Source organism: Podarcis vaucheri (genome assembly GCF_965113315.1).
Source record: "Podarcis vaucheri genome assembly, chromosome: 12".
Taxonomy (NCBI): domain Eukaryota; kingdom Metazoa; phylum Chordata; class Lepidosauria; order Squamata; family Lacertidae; genus Podarcis; species Podarcis vaucheri.
This window is the reverse complement of record NC_138750.1, coordinates 61,583,451-61,607,193: the sequence shown is the minus strand read 5'-3', so window position 1 is coordinate 61,607,193 and position 23,743 is coordinate 61,583,451. Positions and strand designations below refer to the sequence as shown.

At 44.8% G+C, this 23,743-nt stretch overlaps 2 protein-coding genes across 3 annotated transcripts in view; both read left to right on the top strand.

The window, feature by feature from the left end:
* The first annotated feature begins 603 nt into the window (after positions 1 to 603).
* LOC309515068 (HIG1 domain family member 1A, mitochondrial-like) lies at positions 604 to 14,535 on the top strand. Of its 2 annotated transcripts, none has more exons than XM_082192684.1 (4): positions 604 to 703; positions 5,921 to 6,028; positions 8,446 to 8,580; positions 13,170 to 14,535. In XM_082192684.1, the coding sequence occupies exons 2-4, from the start codon at positions 5,926 to 5,928 to the stop codon at positions 13,223 to 13,225; spliced, it is 294 nt and encodes a 97-aa protein (XP_082048810.1). In that variant the 5' UTR covers positions 604 to 703; positions 5,921 to 5,925; the 3' UTR covers positions 13,226 to 14,535. The 2 variants fall into 2 exon arrangements, with proteins under 2 accessions (XP_082048810.1, XP_082048809.1); XM_082192683.1 differs by having other exon boundaries at positions 631 to 745.
* Positions 14,536 to 17,419: 2,884 nt separating this feature from the next.
* The window catches only part of CCDC13 (coiled-coil domain containing 13), a 41,239-nt gene continuing 34,915 nt past the window's right edge, over positions 17,420 to 23,743 (top strand). Inside the window, 5 exon segments of the mRNA XM_082192286.1 lie at positions 17,420 to 17,555; positions 17,557 to 17,605; positions 20,902 to 21,136; positions 22,327 to 22,475; positions 22,669 to 22,811. Coding sequence (XP_082048412.1) covers positions 17,442 to 17,555; positions 17,557 to 17,605; positions 20,902 to 21,136; positions 22,327 to 22,475; positions 22,669 to 22,811 — 690 coding nt within the window. The 5' untranslated portion in view covers positions 17,420 to 17,441.

The window sequence follows — 23,743 nt, the reverse complement described above, 5'->3', positions numbered from 1 at the left end:
TTGCCTTTTCCTGTAAGACCTATTGCAGTCGTTAAGAGTCGTCAACAGGCTCATCTCAGCTATCTGCCAATCTCCCATTCCCACCACCCTTCTGAGTAATACCCCTCCCCACCTTCTCACTATATAGAAGGATCTGGCAACTTCTGTTTCAGTGTATCTGAAGAAGTGTGCATGCACACGAAAGCTCGTACCAAGAACTAACTTAGTTGGTCTTTAAGGTGCTACTGGAAGGAATTTTTTTATTTTGACTTCAGTAGGCCAGAGAGAGAAAGAGACATCAGCCCAATGGTCGCCCTGTGAGCTTCATGCTAACTCTAACCATTGCACCGCACTGCCCCTCTCCTCTTCTCAAGGGAGGGAGGGGGGAGTGGAGAGGAAGCCCCTCCCTTTGCCCTTCACTCCCCTTCCATTAAGAAACCCGCGCTGGCCTTGCGTAACCGCCCTCCTTCCCGGTGATTGGCCGCGGGATGCGGTGATTGACACTTAAGCCCAAGCTCGGAGAGGGAAAAGGCGGTCGGCTGCGAAGCCGGGAGGCCCATCCGGGTCACGTGCACCAATGGGGCACTCGGGGCGGCGCGGTGCTTTCTGGGAGTTGCGGTCTTCCCGGCGCCAGGGCCGGAAGGGGCGGGGCGAAGGGGAAGGCAGGCGCATGCGCAGCGGTCGAGCTCGCCAGAAAGCCGGTTCGGAGGCGGCAGTGACGCACGTGAGTTGCAGGGTCTCCTTCGGGGTCAGAGCGGCGGCTGAGGTGAGGGGCTGGGGCCTCACTAGGGGGGGTTGTTTTCGGGGAGGGGGCCTGTTTAAGGAGGCCTTTCTTCTGGGGGAGGGGGGGAGCCTGCTTTAATAATAAAAAAAGGTTTTAATCTGACTGACTGGGTGAAATTTTATTTTTGCAAAGTTTCCTTTGGCTGTTCTATAATAATAATAATAATAATAATAAGTTTTATTTATACCCCTCTCTCCCCTCAATGATAATAATAATAAGTTTTATTTATACCCCTCTCTCCCCTCAATAATAATAATAAGTTTTATTTATACCCCTCTCTCCCCTCAATAATAATAATAATAAAATTTTATTTATACCCCTCTCTCCCTAGCCAAGACCAGGCTCAGGGCGGCTAACACCAGCTATAAAAACAATTGATTGAAATAAAACTTAAAAACAAGATGATGATGATCATGATAATTTATTTGTACCCCGCCCATCTGGCTGGGTTTCCCCAGCCGCTCTGGGCGGCTTCCACAAAGACCAAAAAACACTAAGATGTCACATATTAAAAGCTTCCCTAAACAGGGCTGCCTTCAGATGTCTTCTAAAAGTCTGGTGGTAGTTGTTCTCTTTGACATCTGGTGGGAGGGCGTTCCACAGGGCGGGGGCCACCACCGAGAAGGCCCTCTGCCTGGTTCCCGATAGCAGAACAATGGGGGTGGAGATTAAAATACACAATTGAAATACATGCCTTGCCTTCCCTCCCCCACCGCAGGTGGTTTAGCTTCCCCATTTTGCTTCCCGCAAAACGACCCTGCCAGGTAGGCCAGGAGGCTCAAAGAGAGGCCAAGGTCACCCTCGGAGCTTCAGGACCAGGCAGGAGTTGAACCCATGGCTCCCCGCGACCCCCCCCCCCAAGTCCAGCCCTTTAACCGGAACCACATGCTGGAGTTCAGGAGTCGCTGCTGAGAGAAAGGGGGGAGGGCGGGAGGCCCCAGAAAATGTTTCTGAAATTGTAGATTCCCCCCCCCCAAATTTTTTTATTCATTTTATAACACAAATTAAACAACACAAACAGAAAAACAAATTCTTGTCTTGTCCTTATTTTTCTGAACATTGTTAAGTGGGCTTCCCCAAGTCCTCCCTATCTGATTTTCATTTTACCTCATCTTTAGCAGTTTACATATATCATAATTTCTAACCATTTTTTAAAATCACACTAACCATAAAAATCTTCGCATTTTGTCACTTACAAATAATACTGTTTTAAAATACACTATCTTCTACTTCTAACCCTACAGCCTATATCCACTTCCAAAGCTATTCTAAGATTTAAATATTAACTGGAATTGTAGGTTTTTGGGGGGCTGGAGTAGATAGCCACCCATTGTGGAGCAGCGCTTTGTAAAGTCCCGTTTATCCTTTCCCCCCTCTGGACCCTTCCTAAATGCCGGACAGCCAATGATACAATTGTGACTTCAAGATAATTCAGGCAAAAAAATTCCCATTTTAACGAGGCCTTTTGCTTTTAACAATCCATGTCCTTTTAGAGCGGGTGGAATATTGTAATGTGTGTTTCTTTGAGTTGCTGTGGCAAAAAGGGCAACTAATGCTTTCAGTTAATACTAATAATTTTATAGTCTTCAATAAGCAATAGCTTTGGTGTCTGGAAATTCTTTCTGGCATCTTATTTCCGAAACCACTCATTGTTTCCTCTTACAGTAGGTTGAATGAAGAATTGCTTAAGACATTCTAGTTTAGGGAGTAATCTCCCTGCCATAACCACCTACAAATTCTCAATTGAGGGATACTTTAAAGGGTAGATTCTTAAGGATCTTGTCTGAGACATATACACCACATTCAAAAAAATAAAGGACTCCTTTAAAATGACTCTCATTCCACCAAGCTTTTCATTAGGGGCAGTAGAAAGGAAGGAATTGGGAAAAGAAGTTAAGTGAAGTGCTGGAGGAGGAAATGGGAGTGACTGAAGGTGCTAAAGTCACTGCTGCTGTAAAATGAGTCTAGGCACGTGGTTCTGGGAGTAGCTGGCAAGTTGCAGAGCGGAGACTAGGAGTTTGTATAGCCAGGAAAGCCGGCATTTTTGTGATGATGAAATTGGAGACACGCACATCCGGAAGGGAGCATGCAGTGAAGTTCTGATGCAACTGGAGCAAAGATTATGGGGGCAGGTGACGGAAACAGGATGGACTGCTAAAACAACTGAAGGCAATGGGAACTTTGTGTCCTCAGAAGAAGTAGTGGGGAAAACCCTGTATGTAGCAACAAAAGCTTATTTAAAGTTGGTGTAAGATGGGGTCAGGACGTGGGTGGCACTGTGGGTTAAACCACAGAGCCTAGGACTTGCCAATCAGAAGGTCGGTGGTTCGAATCCCTGCGATGGGGTTAGCTCCCGTTGCTCGGTCCCTGCTCCTGCCAACCTAGCAGTTTGAAAGCACATCAAAGTGCAAGCAGATAAGTAGGTACCGCTCCAGTGGGAAGGTAAATGGCGTTTCCGTGCGCTGCTCTGGTTCGCCAGAAGCGGCTTAGTCATGCTGGCCACATGATCCAGAAGCTGTACGCCGGCTCCCTCGGCCAGTAAAGCGAGATGAGCACCACAACCCCAGAGTCAGTCACGACTGGACCTAATGGTCATCGGTACCCTTTACCCTAAGATGGGGTCGGCAAAGTTTTTGTGGCTTGGGCCGGTTCACGTTCCCGCAGACCGGGTGGGCCGGAGTGTGTGCGCATGCACGCATGCGCAAACGCTGTTTCCTTCGCGGAGGAGGCGTGCGCAGCTTCCTATTGGTTGCAGGAACTTCCTGCCACCAATGGGAAGCTGGCCAGAGTCGCGGAAGGCGGTCCCTACTCTGCTCCACGCCGGTTCAGTGCGGCGCACGGGAGCCGACCAAGCGGGTGGCGGGGGTCCATAGGCCGGTTAAACGACCCCCATGGGCCCTAAGTTGTCGACCCCTGGTGAAAGATTTCTAGTAAGGGAGACTTTTTCCTGAATGAAACCTGGTGGTGTGACTGACTGATATCCCTCAAATGCAGACTCCCTCTTAAGCAGTGAATCTTTAACCTGCCTTTGTAACTGGTGTTCCTGCATCAATGAACCTCCTTGGAGGTCAAATAATTCTGCTATTCTGTTGGGAGCGACTGATTGCTCCAGGGGCAAAAAGGGCAGCGGATATTTCTTGCTTCCCAACCTTGCAGGTTGTGGGGGGGTCAGGCTAAGAGCAGAACGTCCTGCAGAGATACAGTAGGCAGCTATATACGCAGATACTTTTGAATATATTCAAGGGCAAGCAGCTGGAGCTATGCAAGCTTTCTCGGTATGAGAGGACAGACTGAGATAAGGTGGCCTGGTATGTGATAAGGTAGCCATTTCTTTAAAACAGTAACAGATTTGGGTCTTCCATGATAACCAGGGAAGGGTCTGGAAGAATCAGGCAGCTAGAAGTATGGATCCAGTGTTGTGTCACTGGATACGGAAGGGGGTGGGCTCTGCAAGTATCTACCTTCCAAACTTTCCCCCCTAGTCCAGGGACATAACTCACCCATGTGTATTGGGAGAGGAGTGGTTAAATCAGGCATAGGCAGACTCAGCCCTCCAGCTGTTTTGGGACTACATCTCCCATCATCCCTAGCTAACAGGACCAGTGGTCAGGGATGATGGGAGCTGTAGTCCCAAAACAGCTGGCAGGCCGAGTTTGCCTATGCCTGGGTTAAATTAATCTTCCTTTTATAATGATAAATAATAAATTTTTATTTATGCCCCACCCTTCCCAGTTCAAAAAACCTGGCTCAAGGCAGCTAACAACAAATTTAAAACACCCAATTGTAGAAGCAGCATAAAAACACAGTATAAAGACATGAACAACAATAAAATTCAGAAATCAATTTAGGGGAAATCCATCTAATAAGCATTAGATAATCCCCAGGGCTAGCTGGCTGAATTGGTCCTACTTGGGCCAGCGAGGAGGCCAGGGGAGAATTAGCTGTGGGGTCTCAGAGCGGGTGATCTTCATAAAAGGGGAGGGGGAGGGAAGAGAAGGGAAACAGAAGATCAGGCTGAATTCACATTAAAGGCCAGTGGGTCTGGGGAACTGAAGACCTGGATGAGGCCCTCCAGGCCACTCCCATCTGGCCCTCAGCTCTCCTGGTGCCATAGTGTGTAGCTTAGTTGGTAGGGCATAAGACTATTAATCTTAGGATCATGGGTTCGAAGCCATGTCGGGCAAGAGATTCTTGTATTGCAGGCGGCTGGACTAGATGACCCTCGTGGTTCCTTCCAAGTCTACGATTCTGTGGCCAACTTCAGTGCTTTTGCCTTGTCTTTAAACTATAACCTTTGTTGGATGGTTAGTATTGATAACTTAACCTGTGAGATCACCTTACCGCATACATATGTGCTGTCTTGACTGCTTTGATCTGCAAGATTGGCACTGTTAATAGGTGTCACATATCCTTGTTTAATTCGTAAGAAAGGGATCCTTTAGTATGGCAGCCCCCATGCTTTGAACCTCCTTGCCTGTAGATGTTGGCTGGGTGCTTTTACTGTATTATTTGTAGTGCCTTCTATAAACCATTTTTGTTTGGACAAACTTAGCCAAATTTGTAGAATACTGATGAGTTGTTTTTTGCTTCTGGCCAATTCTGCTGTTTTAAAAATGTTTTGAATTGTTGTCTTTATAAAAAATATCTATATTGTTTTACTCCTCTTGTAAACCACTTGATGGTGGTTGTTTTTTTACTATCAAGCTGGACATGTTGTTAAATAATAAATAATAAATAATAAAAATAGTAAATAAAATATTTCTATTCTTGCATACAGTCAAACCTCGGCTGTCAGATGTAATCTGTTCCAGAAGCCCATTCGGCTTCTGAAATGTTCGACAACTGAGGCGCGGCTTCTGATTGGTTGCGGTAGCTTCAGATGTTCGGCTTCCAAAAAACATTCGAAAACCGGAACACTTACTTCTGGGTTTCTGGCTTTTGGGAACCAAAATGTTCCAAAACGGAGGCATTTGGGAGCTGAGGTTTGACTGTATATCTGATATTTGAATGACAGTGTTACGTGTTTATATGTAATTTATTATAGCAAATTCAAAAGTCAATATCCTCTTAAAGGAAAAATTGAGTTAGGGCATGAATCAGTTGTTGTTGTTGTTGTTGTTGTTGTTTTTAAATGTGTGTTCACTTCTTTCCTTGAAGTTATCATGGCAACCAATTCAGAAAGTCCACTCCCTACCTATGAGACAGACGACAGCCAAACCTCAAAACTAATAAGAAAATCCCGGGAGTCTCCATTTGTCCCAATTGGTAAGCCCCTCTGACACTTGCAATTACCATTTTTTTGAGATACACAATTGCCCTCTTTGTGTTTTGGTTGGGAATATAGGAGGTACAGTCCTAAATGTCTATAGGGCAAAAAGTCAGTGCATACTGATGTATATAACTCTCTCATATAGCTGTAGATTTAACATGATTTAGTGGTCGCATTTCTACAATTGTCAGTGAGTCACTTGTTTTAAACTGGCCCTTTTCTTGTTTTTAAAATTGCTTTGGTACAAGCCCACCGCACCCTGGTCCTCGATGCCTTAAAAATTGGGGACTGACACTGCACCTAGAAATGGCTGGCATCCGTCTGTCTCAGGAGCCAGTGGAAGAGTGTGCCTTCGGAGGTGAAGTCAAACCGTTGGAGAGTCACAGTGCCTGCTGTGGCTGTAGGGACTGATATGGGAGAGACATGTTTTGCTGCAGCTGGGGAAGATGGAGGCGTCCAGTTTTTCTGCTGCAGATGCACCACAGCTCTCCTCCAAGTCATTATCCCTCCTGTGGTCACTGCTGTAGATACACAGCCTAACTGATTATTGAGCATTGGTAAAGTCTTTTCAGGTCAGATCTGACTCTTATATCCTGCTTAATATCAAGACACACTGTTCATGGAACTAGTTACCTAAAAAGTAAGGGGAAATGTGTGTGTGTCTCATGGAGCGAATGCAGGCGGGAAAAGCCCGCAAGAGCTGTGTGCTCTTTAAAGGGTGTGCGGCTCCTGCGGGCCTTTCTACGAGGTGGGGGAATTCCCACTCTTGCTGGCTTTTGTGGGAGGTGGGGGAAGGGACAGAGGGCAGCCCCTCAGTCCCTTCCCCCACCTCCCAGAAAAGCCACCAAGAGTCGCACCAGCTCCACGGAGCGTGTGTGTGGCTCTTCAGGGCTTTTCTCCCTCCTGGGGAAAAGCCTGCAAGCGCCGCAGACACGCTCCACGCGGCTCGTGAAAGGGAGTGCTGAGCAGAGTCTGGGATGCACACAGGCTCTGATCAGCGCTCCCTTTAAAGAATTTTTTTCCCCTTGCATTCCCCTTCTAAAAACTAGGTGCATCTAATGGTCAGGGCGAAAAATATGGTAATCTCTAATGAGTCAAGTTTCACTGGTGTCCTTAAACTTTGGCCAGAATCCAAAGAACCATCTGGAATAGAGTGGGATAGGCTTTAGACTTGATTTTTTTTCAGATGGCAGACTTTCGTGTTACATCCTTGTGGGGGAACCTTTAACATTTCCTGACTGGTGGGCCTGATCCTTATCTCCCCATCCCTGGTGGGTCAAATTGGCAGGGCCTCATACTTGTCACTCACAATACTATGCTGTCTCGCGATGCTGCGTTTTGAAGCCCATCTATTGGGACTTCAGAGCGTGTCGTGGGGCTGTTTGAAAGCCCTTTTGCAAAGTGCGCCACCCTGCTTTTAAAGCTCCAGAAACAGGTTTCTCTATGGTAGGAGGAAGTGGTTGCAGTTGAAATGGCTCCTAAAATAAACACATACACCCTCCATTTTAACAACAGTTTTATGCTCCCATGTACCTCTTGGTCTAGCCAAGGAACAATCGAGAGCTCACTGTAAGCTCCTGATCATTCCTTTAAAGGCATGTCAGTTCTTGCCCCACACCTAATGTGAAGCCTGCTTGTTCCAGGAAGGGGGAGTCACATGGGACATCAAATGTGGGGTTGCCATGCTTTGGGTCAGTAAATAAGCTTTATTGTACTAGCCAAAGACCATGGGAAAACCATAAAAACACTATCAGAGAAGTATCTATATAACTATATAACTGTATATAAAAAACAGCCACTGCCTGAACCATGAAAATCATAAAATGCAGGTGCACCCATAGATTGGGGACTCCACATGGCATACAATATTTTCCTATTTAGACCTCCGAATCTCCCTTGCAGCTTACTGCAATTTTGTCTAGGTTTTTCTTCCTGATCTTTCTTGCCACCAGCACAAAGTGGGCCATATTGTAAGTCACTGGAGCATTAGCGTCACTGATCAGCCAGAGAACCCTCTCCACCGGGGAGAGACACCTTTCCTGGACAAGCAAGGGATTTAAAAAGCACCTCTGTATATAGTGGGCAATGTGATAAAGATACTTTGGGGAAATGGCCTAATGAGCCAAGATTGGCCTGTGGCCCCGAGGCTCCTCACGCCTTGCGCTACATGCATGATAAGCTGCTTTTGAAACTGAAAGGCATTTCAAAATCAGTTCATGACACAGATGTTCAGTGCAGACATCTTCCATGAACCTGAGCAACTTTTGGGATCCCAAGCACTACTATTTGTCGTCAGCCCCAGCCACTTTAATCAAGTGTTCTGTTGAGGGTGTTGCAATGGCCAGCTGCACTGGCATACAAGAAATACAGAATTTATCGGGCACTTCTGACTTTCTCTTCCCCTTTGTTCCAGGCATTGCAGGTTTTGCAGCCGTGGTGGCCTATGGGCTCTACAAGCTGAAGCACAGAGGGGACACCAAAATGTCCGTTCATCTGATTCATATGCGTGTGGCAGCACAGGGCTTCGTTGTGGGGGCCATGACCTGCGGTACGTACCAAAACCAGAAAGTCTTGTGTCTTGTTCAGGTACGCGGCAAGTTGCCCTTCTCTGCAAACCTTTGTTTGCCAAGGTACCTGAGAGAGGGTGTCTTGATTTGGGCCAGTCCTGGCTTGGGCACTCTGTTTTCTGTGTTCCTAAAGGAAGCCACAAGAGCCCTGGTAATCAGGTGGCGGATCACTGATCAGGATATATGTGCTTCCGTGAGTTCCTCTCCCTCCTAGTATGAAAGTGGATCTCTTACTGCTTTGTGTGCAGCCTGGGCAGGTGTTTTTCATGGGCATGATGGAGGGCTCTGAAGGATCTAAGAATCCTTCAGTTCCTAAATCTTAACTCTGCCTCCATTGGCCCAACACGACAAACATCCCCCTTGATTGCATAGTTAGGCAGAGTCTATGTACAGTCATACCTCGTGTGGTAAGCTTCCGCCCCCAGCCACCCGCTCCTCCCTCACCTGTCTCTGCTCACCGGCCAGACCAGGTTTCTTGAGCAGGGATGGCAGGCGTGTTTACTTTTTACAGAACAGGACAAAATAACACCGGTAAGGCTGCCACCACTCCCTTTGTCCTGGGGAACCCAGAGCCACAACTCAGGGAGAAGGCTGTGCCCCGTTATTACTGGTTATCCCCCCTCCACAAGCTGTATCCACAGACCTGCAGACAGAAATTCTACGGTAGAGCGCAACCAAGCGTAAGGCTAGGAATTAGCTTTTTCCTTGGAAAGGCACACAAACCAAAAACAGTTTCTTTCTTTAAAATTTATTTTAAAAGAACATAAGAAAACATGCTAAAATAGCAGGCACTTCTTTAGTAAGTTACAGGCAAGAGAAAATAAGAACATTGTAAAATCTAACTAACTTACATACTCACAGATAAAGCAAAGAGAGAATAGTTAGAGTCCTTTCAAAGTTCCGCATTCAGAGGCTTTCGCAATTCTTCATCACAAAGGACGTAAGGACAGCTACTTAGATGGAGCATCAGCAGCCAGGCGATTTGCGGATTGCAGAGCGCGCTTTCTCAGCCATTTCCCAGATCTTTTATCCCTGATTTACACGTGGCGTCGGAACCCCCAAAACCAATCATAACTCTTGACTATTTTTTAAATTCTCCAATGACCGGTTTGCGGGCTAATCAATCTAATCTTCTGGCAGCTGGGCCAATTAAGAACCCAGGGCCTAAATCAAAGGGGTTCCTCCCTTCCGTGGAGTTTATGCAGATACACATTCCCAGGCAATCAAGGCCAGATAACATCACTGAGGGAATGCACATAACTTCGGACCCTGGTGTCAAACCTTCCATTAAATCAGGGGTTTCCTTTCCCATAATAAACCTTTCACACCCTGGGTGCCTGTTAGTCTGAGGTTAAAGGGACAGAACTTATTTCCCATGGTCCTTGTGGCTTGTTGGCTACCCACAAGGCCTCACGTTGCTTGACCAAGGAATAGCTTCTAAACACTAACTTTACTACACTTTGGGTTGAATGTGCTTCAGGTTGAGCGCTTTCGGTTGCGCTCCGCGGCAACCCGGAAGTAATGGAGCACGTTACTTCCGGGTTTCACCGCTCATGCATGCGCAGCCGCTCAAAATGACATCATGCACAGAAGTGGCGAATTGCAACCTGCACAGGCGCAGGTTGCGTTCTGCTCAGGATGCGAACGGGGCTCCGGAACGGATCCCGTTTGCATCCAGAGGTACCACTGTATGTCTTAATAGATAGAAGTGAAGGAATGACCACCGGGTGTGGAGCACACTTCTGCCAGCAGACAAGCCACAGCTGTCTGAACATCATGCCCTCTATCTGACCTTTGGCTTTCTCTGTGGTCTGTCTTTGACTTTTGTCTCCGTCATACATTGTTCAAGGGGAAAATGATGCGGTGGAAACAGGTGCCAAAATAACTTTGTACCACCCCACCATCGCGTGATTGGAAGATGTAAAGGGCACAGTACAAAATGTAACTGACTCGTTTTGCATATTGTGCTAAAAAACGAGCCTTGGCAGAGCTAGCTGGCAGCTTGTCTGTCCACAGCTCACCTGCATTACCAATTCCTGCCTCACGTCCTTCACTTCAGAGAAGGTTGCAGAGATAGAATGGATGAGGTGCTTAAACAAGAAACAGCTAAACTGATCCCTGGCAGATACCTTGACACACACCCTGTTGATTTACTCTACAAGATGTCGGTCTCACATAGTAAGAACATGTAATGGAACACACTATGTTAAATCTGTTAGGATATTTCCGTTCCACCTTAAAAGGGAGCAGGCTTTGTGAGTCACAGAGTCTGCGCATGTCCTGTTCACAGGATGTTTTATGTTTGATGTTCCTTTCGATTTTGTCAGTCGGTCAGAGACGCTGACTCAGAACGGTCATGTTTTCCTTTGTTCTGTTCAACGCTAAATAAAGTCTGTAAATTATGCTCTTCTGCGGTGCAAGCTTTCTGGCTGTGTTTTCTGCTGATAAAGAGTGTGCACGAGCCCCGGAATGCAGCCTATCTATTTCTGAGGCTTCGTGCCGCTAATTGCTGGATCTGTGTGACTACGGGAGATCGATGAACGTCCGGCAGCCGGCTTGGGGCCATGATGGACTATATCTCCCTGGCAGTGTTCCCAACAAAATCTGACTTCCTTGGTAGGGCGGCATAGGCGTGCTAGGTTGTGAGGTCCACTGTTTTGTGGAGAAGAGGACTATTGAAGGCTACTTGGCTTCAGTTACTGAAAACCACAGGAGGAGAGAGGGCTCTTGGGCTTGACTCCTCCTTGCAGATTTCCCACAGACATCTGCTGGGACGCTGTGAGAGGAGTATGCTGGACTAGACTGGCCATTGGCCTGATCCAGCACTCTTCTCATGTTTGGGATAGGTCCTCTAACAAGGATGGAGCTGCCGCCCATTGATTAAAAACTTCTGGTTAAAAATATTTCAGGAAATAATAATAATAATAATTTATTATTTATACCCCGTCCATCTGGCTGGGCCTCCCCAGCTACTCTGGGCGGCTTCCATAAAAACCAAAAATACAGTAAAATATCACACGTTAAAAACTTCCCTGAACAGGGCTGCCTTAAGATGTCTTCTGAATGTCAGGTAGTTGTTTATCGCTTTGACATCTGATGGGAGGGCGTTCCACAGGGCGGGCGCCACCACCGAGAAGGCCCTCTGCCTGGTTCCCTGTAGCTTTGCTTCTCGCAATGAGGGAACCGCCAGAAGGCTCTCAGCGCTGGACCTCAGTGTCCGGGCTGAATGATGGGGGTGGAGACGCTCCTTCAGGTACACTGGACCGAGGCCATTTAGGGCTTTATAGGTCAGCACCAACACTTTGAATTGTGCTCGGAAACGTACTGGGAGCCAATGTAGGTCTTGGAACAAACTGCATCTCAGTCGATTAATTTAGATCCCAAAATAGCAGTGCTTTCTATATTTGTAGATGAAGCACAAAATCTTGAGATACAAACACTTAATTGTGCATCTTATAACTGCAGCACGTCTTGCTGCTACTAGACACTGGAGGACGTTAAACGTGAACCTATATGAAGTTTGGTATACTTATGTCTGGGAATTTATTTTGATGGAAATGTTAACAGAAGGGGTACGCGAAAGAAAACAACGTGAGAAACTACATACCTTTTACATAACGTGGTCCTCCTTTATTACATATGCATCAAAGAAAGAACATGCATTTAAACCACCTAAGGCACATGGGAGCATGTGGAATGCTATTTTTTTAAACCAGCAACTGTAGAAATAATTTTTTATTTGACTATATTACTAATGTAATTACCTGGACGTAGTTTGGGCTGTTTGGGGGCGGGGTTAGGGGAAAACTGTATTTGATTGCTTGTATTTGATTGTATGGGACGCGGGTGGCGCTCTGGGTTAAACCACAGAGCCTAGGACTTGCCGATCCGAAGGTTGGCGGTTCAAATCCCCGCGATGGGGTGAGCTCCCGTTGCTCGGTCCCTGCTCCTGCCAACCTAGCAGTTCAAAAGCACGTCAGAGTGCAAGTAGATAAATAGGTACCGCTCCGACGGGAAGGTAGACAGCATTTCCGTGCGCTGCTCTGGTTCGCCAGAAGCGGCTTAGTCCTGCTGGCCACATGACCCAGAAGCTGTATGCCGGCTCCCTCGGCCAGTAAAGCGAGATCAGCGCCGCAATCCGAGAGTCGGTCACGACTGGACCTAATGGTCAGGGGTCCCTTTACCTATTTGATTATATGTTGTTCTTATATTCAACTAATAAAATATTCCAAAAGACAGAAAGAAAGAAAAAAGGATTTCCAGCAAAAGAAAGATAGCTTTGAGCTTGTTTTCTCCTGCTCCGGAAGGAAGGACTCAAACCGAAGGCTTCAAGTTACAAAAAAGGAGATCTAGACTAAAGATCAGGAAAAACTTTCTGAAAGTAACAGCTGGTTGACAGTGGAACGGTCTCCCTCTGGAGATTGTGGACTCTCCTTCCTTGGAGGTTTTTAAGCAGAGGTTGGGTGGCCATCTGCCATGGCTGCTTCAGCTGAGATCCCTGCAATCAGGGCTCCCTTCGAACTCTATGATTCTATGAACTCCTAATCCTCTTTTTCTTTTCTTTTTCCAGGTGTCCTTTATTCCATGTATCAAGAATACTGGGCCAAGCCCAAGCCTAAGCCCTAGGAAGCCATCAATGGGAACCTGTGTGTGCTGGTGTTCTTATGTACTCTCTAGCAATAGACCTCACATGGAAATGGCTCTGCAGTGATAACAAGCACAAGGGAGCGGCTCTGTAACTCTGTCCACGTCACGCACGGTGTTAACCTCTACGCTGCCAGTCTTGCTCTGCATTAAGTTGTCGGTGACTTCAAACCTGTTCTTCTCTCTGGCTTGAGTGACACCATCAGCTGATACTTTTAAAAAAATATATAGCATCCAACCCCTTTTTCGCTATGCATCCCTGGCACTTAGGCACTCTGCAACTTAGAGGTCCAGAATTTCCTCTTCAGAAACTGTTCCTTTACTTTGCGAAATAATCAAGCGAGAAAATATTGGTAGAGGTGTACCGGTGTTTAGCAGAACACAAAATCTAACTCTCTCACTGAATTCTTTAAACTCCCTTGGAACAAATGTTGTGGACAATCAACTCTTACCATAGATTAAATTATTTGCTGTCTTTTATTTATTACACAATATTAAATTCTAAAACTCACTTATTTTCACTGGAGGGCATTGTAGTTTCTTGAATTCTTTTTTAAAAATAATAATAATAATTGCACACTTTGTATTGCATATATTTTAAAGAGGCTTGTTTGCACAGGGTGGGGGCCCCATATGGAAAAACCCTTGTAGTGAAATATGGGGCCAAATTAAAAACAGACCATGTTTCTCAACATTTGATGGAAAACGTGGAATGCTGAAACAAGATCTCCTGGGCAGGGGATTCATATATTTGGTTGTGCCCTCCACCAGTAGCTAGCCAAAATGATGCTGTTGCCACCAACTGATCCTCCCCTTGAGCAGGTGAGGTCTTGATTGTCACATCACCCCAAACCTCAGTGTTGAAGCCAGCCCCCTGACTTCCTCGCCAGCTCAAAGCTGAAGGAGAAGACAATATCAAGAATACTCAGCATGCAGAACCTTGAACTGGCTCACTCAGTGTTTCAGCATGAAGTTGGGGAGATTGCTTGCCCTTCAAGAAGTTGTTTTTTTTAAAAAAAATGTATTTGTTAGCGGCCAGGTGATGCTGATTATACCCCCACCCCAAATTCACGAAACACTCAGTCGTCATCCTGTTGCTTACCACTAATAGATGGGACTTAACAGCTGTGGCTGAAATGGAATTTCAGGTCTAAAATTTCTGCCAGGCTGCCTGCATTCCTTGATTATATCATAATGTTCTGAGTGATGTTAAATAATGCAGTGTAAATCTAATTCAGTGACTCTGGTTTTATTAAATATATGTACATGAGAACAATTGTACTCTCCCACAAGCCACATCTGTGTAGTCTGTTATTTTGTTTTTTGTGTTGTTCTGTGGCATACTTGCCTGCCCTTGTGAGCGGAAGTAGAAAAGAAAATAGGCAGATCTGTGGGGGCCCAGAGTTATGGAATGCATCCTGTTCTCTAGCTAGAACAGGAGGGTAGCTTTTGATAAAGCAGGAGGTCTGTTTACTTTATTAAAACATGTGCATCAAGGATTCCTGAGCCGGACAGCAACAAAACAATGACACAAAACCTCAGCCTTGAGTTTTCCATGAAATATGCATTTCCCGTAGTTGGTGTTGGCATAGATTAACTAAGGTTGATTGGTATTAGTATTAATTGTAAAGCACATACTGAAAAAGGCAGATTAATGATCCCCAAATGTTTGGAACTGCTTACATGAAGGGATCAAGGGTTTGTCTCAGTCACCCCACAAGTGGGGAAAGTAAGTCCCTGCCAAACTCATGTTTAGGGCTATAGATGCTAGATCTGGGGAGAACCGATAGGACAAATTTTCTATTTGTCAGTGTGGTGTAGTGGTTAAGAGCGGTATTCACGTAATCTGGGTAACCGGGTTTGCGTCTCCACTCCTCCAATTTCCTGTAAGACTGCAATAGGTCTTACAGGAAAAGGCAAGGGGTGAGAAGGTGAGAAATGGCTTAGTCATGTATAATGAGATAAGAATCCAATGTCTTTGTTCAAACCAGAGTCGTCAACAGGCTCATCTCAGCTACCTGCCAATCTCCCATTCCCACCACCCTTCTGAGTAATACCCCTCCCCACCTTCTCACTATATAGAAGGATCTGGCAACTTCTGTTTCAGTGTATCTGAAGAAGTGTGTATGCACACGAAAGCTCATACCAAGAACTAACTTAGTTGGTCTTTAAGGTGCTACTGGAAGGAATTTTTTATTTTTACTTTTGTTATGTTGTGGTTAGGTTTTCTCCCTTTCGTAAGCTGCCTAGAGCACGGCTTCAGCTGTGGAAAGGCGGTATACAAATGTATGTATGCATGAAAATGTGGGATTAATTGAAGTACTACGGCTGAAGCTGTTTGCAAATACTTATTTTTATTTCATGTAATTTATACACCACTGACTGGGGAAAAACAACAACCTCTGTTATCACTATTAGCTGGTTTTATCACCTCAAAACAGATGTTGCTGTGTCAGTGAAAGTTAAGAGCCACCAAAATAATCAAGGGAACGGAGCAACTCCCCTGGAAAGAAAGCTTGCTTTGGGACTTATTAGTTTGGAGAAAAGGCAAGTAAGAGGAAACATGAAATAAATTTATTAAATTTTGCATAACATGGAGAGAATGGGTAGAGACTCAGCCCTTATGTTGCAAGAGAGGGATGTAGTAGGAATACTTTCAAGTAGGACCCAGGAGACACGGGTTCAAATCCCCACTCAAGTTCTAAAATAAAGGTACGAAAAAGGGGGTTATTTTTTTGTTAATGTTTTTATTATGTACTTCTTGATTTTGTGCTGCGAACTGCCCTCAGATCCATGAATGAAGGGCGGTATCCAAATTTAACAAATAATAATATAAAAACAAAAGCAACAATGCCCCCCAACATCCTAGCCTCAGTTTTCCTCCTGTGCAAAGGCTCCCCCCACCCCGCAAACCCTCCTTCAGTATGGCCTGTCATTTTAGGGGGTGAAACTTAATTTTGCAAATTTATTCAGTGAGGGGGTCTTAAAAATACGTTTTGGGGTGTGAGGAATGCAAATATGCCATTGGACAACATTTAGCTTGGCGGGGGGGGGACTCCAAAAAAGCGCATAAACTGCTCTTGGAAAACCGAAAACCTCACCTGAATATGTCAGGTAATGCTAAATAATAATAATGATAATGAGTAATAAAAGATAATATCACTAATATAGTACACAAGTACTTGGCAATTGTTTTTATTTATTTTTTATAATATTGTTTATTAGATTTCCATTTTATAATAATTAAACACATTCTTATTGTCCACCTTTCTTCGTTTCCTCGTATGACTTTCCTGTCAACTTCACTCCCTCCCGCCTCATGGTTTTCAAAGTTAATTTTTTACATCATAGCATTTATATATTTTCCATTTGATGTTTCACTCCTTCAGAATATCACAACTTTTAAATAAATATAAAAAGGTAGTAACAATTATCATTACAAGTCTTCTGACAACCCTGCTGGCGTTGTCAATTGCTTACAATAGTCCTTCAAATACGATATAAATTTACACCAGTCTTTTTTCTTCCTTTTTAATTTTTTTTTTGAATTTTATTTACAACATAACATAAACACCCCGTACACAAATCCACCCTCATTAAACGTGAACATAACATACAGTGAACCTAACAATACAAACAACCAAATAAAAGACTTCCTTTTATCCTGCATCTGGCCTCCTTATTTACTCCTTATAAACTGTTTCCTAATAATAATTAAGATTTTTTTCCAATTATAACTTAAATATCCACCAAGTCTCCTGCAGACGTTAATCGAAACAAGTCCAGGTGTGTATTTTAGGGCATCGTTTTGTGAAGTATTCTCTGCATTTTCCCCATTTATTTATTTTTTGCTTTTTTTGCCTTTTTTGCTTTTTTTAAAAAACCTTTTTTTATTCTTGTATAGAAAAGCGAAGCCTGCTCTGATTGAGATTTCTTTCGAAACGTGTGATCTCCAGTCTTTTTTGGAATGCGTTGGTATTTGGCAATTTATTTATTTTTAAGTATTTCTGTGCCATTTTACACACATTTCGCTTCCCAAGCGAACCTAAAATTACGTTCTCTCTTTAGAACCCCCGAGCAGCGTCGCAACTTTGGGGCACCCCTCATTTTTTATTTAATTTTTATTTGGACGTTGAAGGGTTAAACTCGCTGATCCATCGCATCCTTTCTCCCTGAGCGGAGCCCGGAGGATGCTGCCATGGCAACGGTTGCCGAGGCAACCGCGTCCCGCTCTGGGACTCCGAGGGCGGGCTTGCGGCCTAGTCCGGCCCTGCCGCCTTCCAGGCCCGGGACTCGCGTAGCCTTCCTCTGCCCCCCAGGAAGGGGGTTGCGTGGGGAGACCCGGCCTAGGCCCCGAGAGAGGTGAGGACTGGCCGGGGTGGGTGTGTGGAAATTGCCCGGGGAGCCTGGCAGCCTCCTAGCGACGGCTTCGGGGGGAGATTCCTGCCTTGCAAGGGGGTGGAATAGATGACTTTGGGTGCCCCTCCAACTTACAAATGCATGGTACTAATAAAGGGGGAAGGAAAGAGAGAGAGAGAGAGAGATGCTTTTCTGCTCCACCCAACAAATGTCTATGACACCCCCCTCCCAAAAAATAAAATAAAAAGGCATAAAGCATAGCTGTCAACGTTTCCCTTTTTTTTAAAAAAAAGGAAATTCACTTATTCCCAATAGGATTCCTCACAAGAAAAGGGAAAAGTTGACAGCTATGCCATAAAGGGACACAAATATTAATATTTTAATGTTTCAATATTTTAATGTTGTATTTTAATCTTGTTTTTAAGTTGTATTCATTCAACTTGTTTTTATTATTGCTTGTTAGCCACCCTGAGCCCGGCCTTGGCTGGGGAGGGCGGGGTATGAATAAAAATTATTATTATTATTATTATTATTATTATTATTATTATTATATCTCTTTGAACTTCTGAATGGGAACCTGATCTTAATGGAGGAGAAAACCCACGAGGGAAGGTAACAGAAGCAGCTCAGTGACATGTTTTATGTTGTATTTTATGCTGTTTTTTTGTTGCATCAGTTAAGGCAGCCCTGTTTAGGGAAGCTTTTAATGTTTGATGTATCACAGTATTTTAATATTCTTTTGGAAGCCGCCCAGAGTGGCTGGGGAAACCCAGCCAGATGGGCGGGGTATAAATAATAAATTATTAATTATTATTAGTGTTTTCAATTTGTTGTTAGCCACCCTGAGCCCGGTTTTCTGAAGCTGGAAGGGCGAGGTATAAATAAAAAATTATTTAGTTATTTCATAAATACATGGCTTAATTTTATTTCATATGCCTCAAAGAAAAGGGGGGGGGGAAGGAAGCATGCTTATAAACTGCCCAAAATCTTACAGATTGATACACTTTTACATGTGATTTAAAGTGACCTTAACTTTATCTGTGTGTGTTGATGGACTGTGTTTAAATTTTGTAAGGGTGGGATGGGGGCGGGAACTAATCCTATGAATGCTTGTTGTTCAAAATTGATAAACATGGTTAAAAAGAAAAGAAAAGGCTCGTGGTGCCTAGGGAGCTATGCCTGTTTCTTCCCCTCCCCATTTGAATTCTCCATCCTCCTATTGGGAACATATAAATAAAGTTACAGGAAGGGGGAATTACATATTTGCTGGCCTCAAAGCTGGTTCAGTTGTACCCACTCACTTTTACCAGGGATAAAGCCTTATTCCCCACCCCTCCCGCCTAAGGCATCAGTGGGTGGGTGTGACTTTTCGTTATTTTTTATTATTATTATTATTATTATTATTATTATTATTATTATTATTAATACTCCGCCCATCAGGCTGGGTTTCCCCAGCCACTCTGGGCGGCTTTCAACAGAATATTAAAATACAATAGTCTATTAAACATTATAAGCTTCCCTAAACAGGGCTGCCTTCAGATGTCTTCTAAAAGTTATTAGATGTGTGCGAGACACAAACATCACACCTTTGAGTTCTCTAGGCTTCAGTTGCCTTCTCTCAGAAGTGAAACCCCTGAATAAGAACAGGCATGCATGTGTGAATGTAAGGATGCAGATGGCAGAACGAGAGTCAGGGTCCACACCTTCCTTTTCATCCTGCCAGCACTAGATTTAAAGTGGTGCAGGAGGTTTCCCCTCACAGTGCGCTGAGCTGAGGGGCACAACCTAATAATAATAATAATAATAATAATAAACATCTTTCCGCAGGGCCTGCAAGACAGAGCTGTTCTGCCTGGCTTTTGGTTTGGACTCAGTCTGACCCTTATGTTTCCCTCCCCTTATGGTTTTGATCTATGGGCTACTATTAAAACGAGGCTGCATTTTAAATTGCATTTTAATCCATATTTTAATAAATTTGTTGTTGTTTGTTCCCCCCTATTATGTTTTTCTTGTAATTTTTCTGGTGTTAGCCGCCCTGAGCCTGGCTCTGGCTGGGGAGGGTGGGCTATAATTATTATTATTATTGGTATTTACTGTAGCAAAATGAATTACTGTGCAAATAGGAAATATTAAGGGGGGGACCAGCAATATTTTGTTTTATTAGCTGTTGTGTGATGCTTCCCCAGTTTATAATTGCATTATTTCCATCTGGAGGGTTATTCTTGCACTATTGGGCAACAAAAGTGGGGGGGGGGGAATAAACTGAAACATTAGCATTATAAAAAGTTACAGAAGTTCAGTGGGATGTTGTGTGACATTGTGTAGAAACAAAGACATGCGCTAATTGGAAATGAAACAATATATCCACTCCAAAAATCTAAAGGCACAAATATTATTGAAAATACAATTGTGTATAACCCCCCTGATACCACCATGAACACAGTTCATCATGAGTGCCCCATTCAGAGGGGCCACTGTGGTTATGGAGAGAGCTGAAGGACCAGGTGCGCAGCCTGGGAGTCATTTTGGACTCACAGCTGTCCATGGAGGCGCAGGTCAAATCTGTGTCCAGGGCAGCTGTTTACCAGCTCCATCTGGTACATAGGCTGAGACCCTCCCTGCCCGCGGACTGTCTCGCCAGAGTGGGGCATGCTCTAGTTATCGCCCGTTTGGACTATTGCAATGTGCTCTATGTGGGGCTACCTTTGAAGGTGACCCGGAAACTACAACTAATCCAGAATGTGGCAGCTAGACTGGTGACTGGGAGCGGCCGCAGAGACCATATAACACCGGTCTTGAAAGACCTACATTGGCTCCCAGTATGTTTCCGAGCACAATTCAAAGTGTTGGTGCTGACCTTTAAAGCCCTAAACGGCCTCGGTCCTGTATACCTGAAGGAGCGTCTTCATCCCCATCGTTCTGCCCGGACACTGAGGTCCAGCACTGAGGGCCTTCTGGCGGTTCCCTCACTGCGAGAAGCCAAGTTACAGGAAACCAGGCAGAGGGCCTTCTCGGTAGTGGCGTCCGCTCTGTGGAACGCCCTCCCACCAGGTGTCAAAGAGAACAACAACTACCAAACTTTTTGAAGACATCTGAAGGCAGCCCTGTTTAGGGAAGCTTTTAATGTTTGATGTGTTACAGTATTTTAATATTTTTGGGGGAAGCCGCCCAGAGTGGCTGGGGAAGGCCAGCCAGATGGGCGGGGTATAAATAATAAATTATTTTTATTATTAGCTGTCTTGGAACCGTTCTTGAGAGCATTCTGATTTTGTATTTTCTCTCTTTGTTTTCCTTTCAAGAGTGCATAATGGAGCCGGATGAGGAAGTGAACGAAAATTTAAGAAGGCAGCTGAAGGCTCTCCAGGAACAGCAGCAGAAGAGGATGCAGACCCTGATGGAGAAGAAGAAAGAAAAACAACAAGAGAGCGTGAAACAAAGCGAAAAGGGCAGTCCAGAGGAAGCCTTTGGGGTCCAAGATGATCTCGGCTTATACACCGTGGGCAGTGAGATGTCTAAGGAGGACATTAGCAAAAGGTATAGAGGTAACCCAGACTCATTCATCAGGGAAATGTCAAAGGATGCGCTGGACGTTTGGGTGCAACTCGGCTTGCGGAAGAGGGGGTGCATGGGGTTAAAACAGATAGAATAGAGAACCTCCAGCTTCCCAGACTATCCTTGTACGTTAAACCTCTTGAGCTGACCTTCTATCTCTTTGCGGTGGAGCTAGAGCAGGGAGCCCCAGGACTGGGAATCAGAAGTGTCCCTCCAGGCTGCTCTGTCCAGCCTTGGGACTCTTCCCAGACCACACCAACTCACCAGTCCTGCTTCCTTCCTTTCCTCAAGTGTTTTTCTCTGTCTGGGACATAGTTTAGAACTGTTCTGATAGATAGATAGATAGATAGATAGATAGATAGATAGATAGATAGATAGATACGTGCCTCTTCATAAAAGGGACATCTAAAGAACAACTGCTCTGGGCTTCCTATCTCCCCCAATGAACAGGCGCAAAGTCTCTGAGCATATGGGACTTTTTAAAAGGATCGTTCCAGGACCAGCGAGAGCAGAGCTGAGCTTCTGGCGAGTGTAAAGGCCCTTCTTGCATTTTTGGATACGAGAAAGAAGAGATTTGCTGCCCGTGCGGCTATATCTCTCTCGATTTCTCCAGTTTTATAGTCGGGGCACCTTGGGCAGCCCTGTTGTCTCTCGGTGTCTGTGATTCTTTGCCTGACCGTAGCTTTTGCCTGGCCCAACCCCAGACTTAGAAGTAATATTTATTAAAGTTTCAAAAAGGTACAAAAAAAAACAAAAGAAAAAGAGAAAAGAAAACACAAAAGAATTCCACCTTTAAAATCTCATTTTCAATAACTTCTTTCCACGACTTCCCCTCACCTCCCCTTCTTGTATTCCAGATCCAATTATTTATCCAACAAGTTCTTATCTCTAATGTCTTAACCTTAATTTACTAATATATTTATTTATGTTAAGATTTAACCCTTAATTCATTATTGTATTTAGTTCAATGTCAGCTTTTAATTTATATACCTTGATCATATATAAAACCAAGACCAGACTTAGAAGGGCTTGAGGGGCAAATCCCAGTTTCTGAAGGGTGCTCAATGGTCTCACTACGCGCCTCTTCATAAAAGGGACATCTAAAGAAAAAGTGCTCTGGGCTTCCTATCCCCCCCAATAGCTGTTCTATATTTTCTGCCCCCCGCCCCCAGGTTACTTGAAAATGAAAACGACCAGCTCCAGCGGCAGCTTCGAGAGACTGTAGACGAAAACGGCCGGCTGCACAAGGTACTCAAGGAGCGAGACTTTGAAATCAAGCAGCTGCACAAGAAGATTGAGGAAGAGAGGCTGGCGCTGCTGGGTAAATGGAGATGCTTTGCATACACCTGCCATTGCCTGTGCGATCTATTTGCAGGCTCCCTCGCCTTCTATCAGGGCCCGGCCCACCCATGAGGCAAAGTGAGGTGACCGCCTCAGGCGGCAGGATCCACAGGGCTGGCGGATCTGGCCTCCGAGGCCATTGCATCGCCCACTGTCGCTGCTTCTTTCCGTAGGGACCTCGGGCGTCCCGGGGGACGTGGCAGCCACGAAAATAGTGGAATTGGCGAAGCAGAACCGGCACATGACTGCGGAGGTTGAGAAGGAGAAAACCAAAGTGAAGCAGCTGAACAACAGAATCAAGGAGCTGGAAAAAGAGGTGAGGCATCTGTTTCTGCTGAGAAGGATAATAATAATAATAATAATAATAATAGTAATAATAATAATAATAATAATATAAATATAAATATAAATATAAATATAAATATAAATAAATAAATAATAATAATAATAATAATAATAATACAGTGGTACATCGGGTTACATACGCTTCAGGTTACATACGCTTCAGGTTACAGACTCCGCTAACCCAGAAATAATGCTTCAGGTTAAGAACTTTGCTTCAGGATGAGAACAGAAATTGTGCTCTGGCGGCGCGGCAGCAGCAGGAGGCCCCATTAGCTAAAGTGGTGCTTCAGGTTAAGAACAGTTTCAAGTGAAGTATGGACCTCCGGAACGAATTAAGTACGTAACCAGAGGTACCACTGTAATAATTTGTTATTTATACCCCGCCTATCTGGCTGGGTTTCCCCAGCCACTCTGGGCGGCTTCCAACAAAGTATTAAAATACAGTGGTCTGTTAAACATTAAAAGCTTCCCTGAACAGGGCTGCCTTCAGATGTCTTCTAAATGTCAGGTAGTTGTTCTTCTCTTTGACATCTGGTGGGAGGGCGTTCCACAGGGCCGGTGCCACCACCAAGAAGGCCCTCTGCCTGGTTCCCTGTAGCTTTGCTTCTCGCAGGAAGGGAACCGCCAGAAGGCCTTCAGAGCTGGACCTCAGTGCATATGCCATCGCCTCGCCTCCTCTGCGTCTCCTCACTCAGCAGGCAGCTAGGATCTTGCCTGTGGTTTCATTTTGATCCCCTTTGCTGCTAACTTGTTTCCTATTGCCTCCCTGGTGAAATACCTCACCTTCGAGCCTCTGTCTGTGTGGCATTCCATTCTCCTTTTTTAAAAAAAGGTTTTAGTGAATAACTCAAACAAATCAATACAACAGAGACAATAAAAAATACAAAACAAAGCGTAGTACTA

Coding starts and splice junctions, on each gene's coding strand:
- LOC309515068 (XM_082192684.1), top strand. CDS start 5,926: ATGGCAACCAATTCAGAAAGTCCACTCCCTACCTATGAGACAGACGAC. Junction 6,029..8,445: donor GTCTCCATTTGTCCCAATTG/GTAAGCCCCTCT, acceptor CCTTTGTTCCAG/GCATTGCAGGTTTTGCAGCC. Junction 8,581..13,169: donor TGTGGGGGCCATGACCTGCG/GTACGTACCAAA, acceptor TTCTTTTTCCAG/GTGTCCTTTATTCCATGTAT.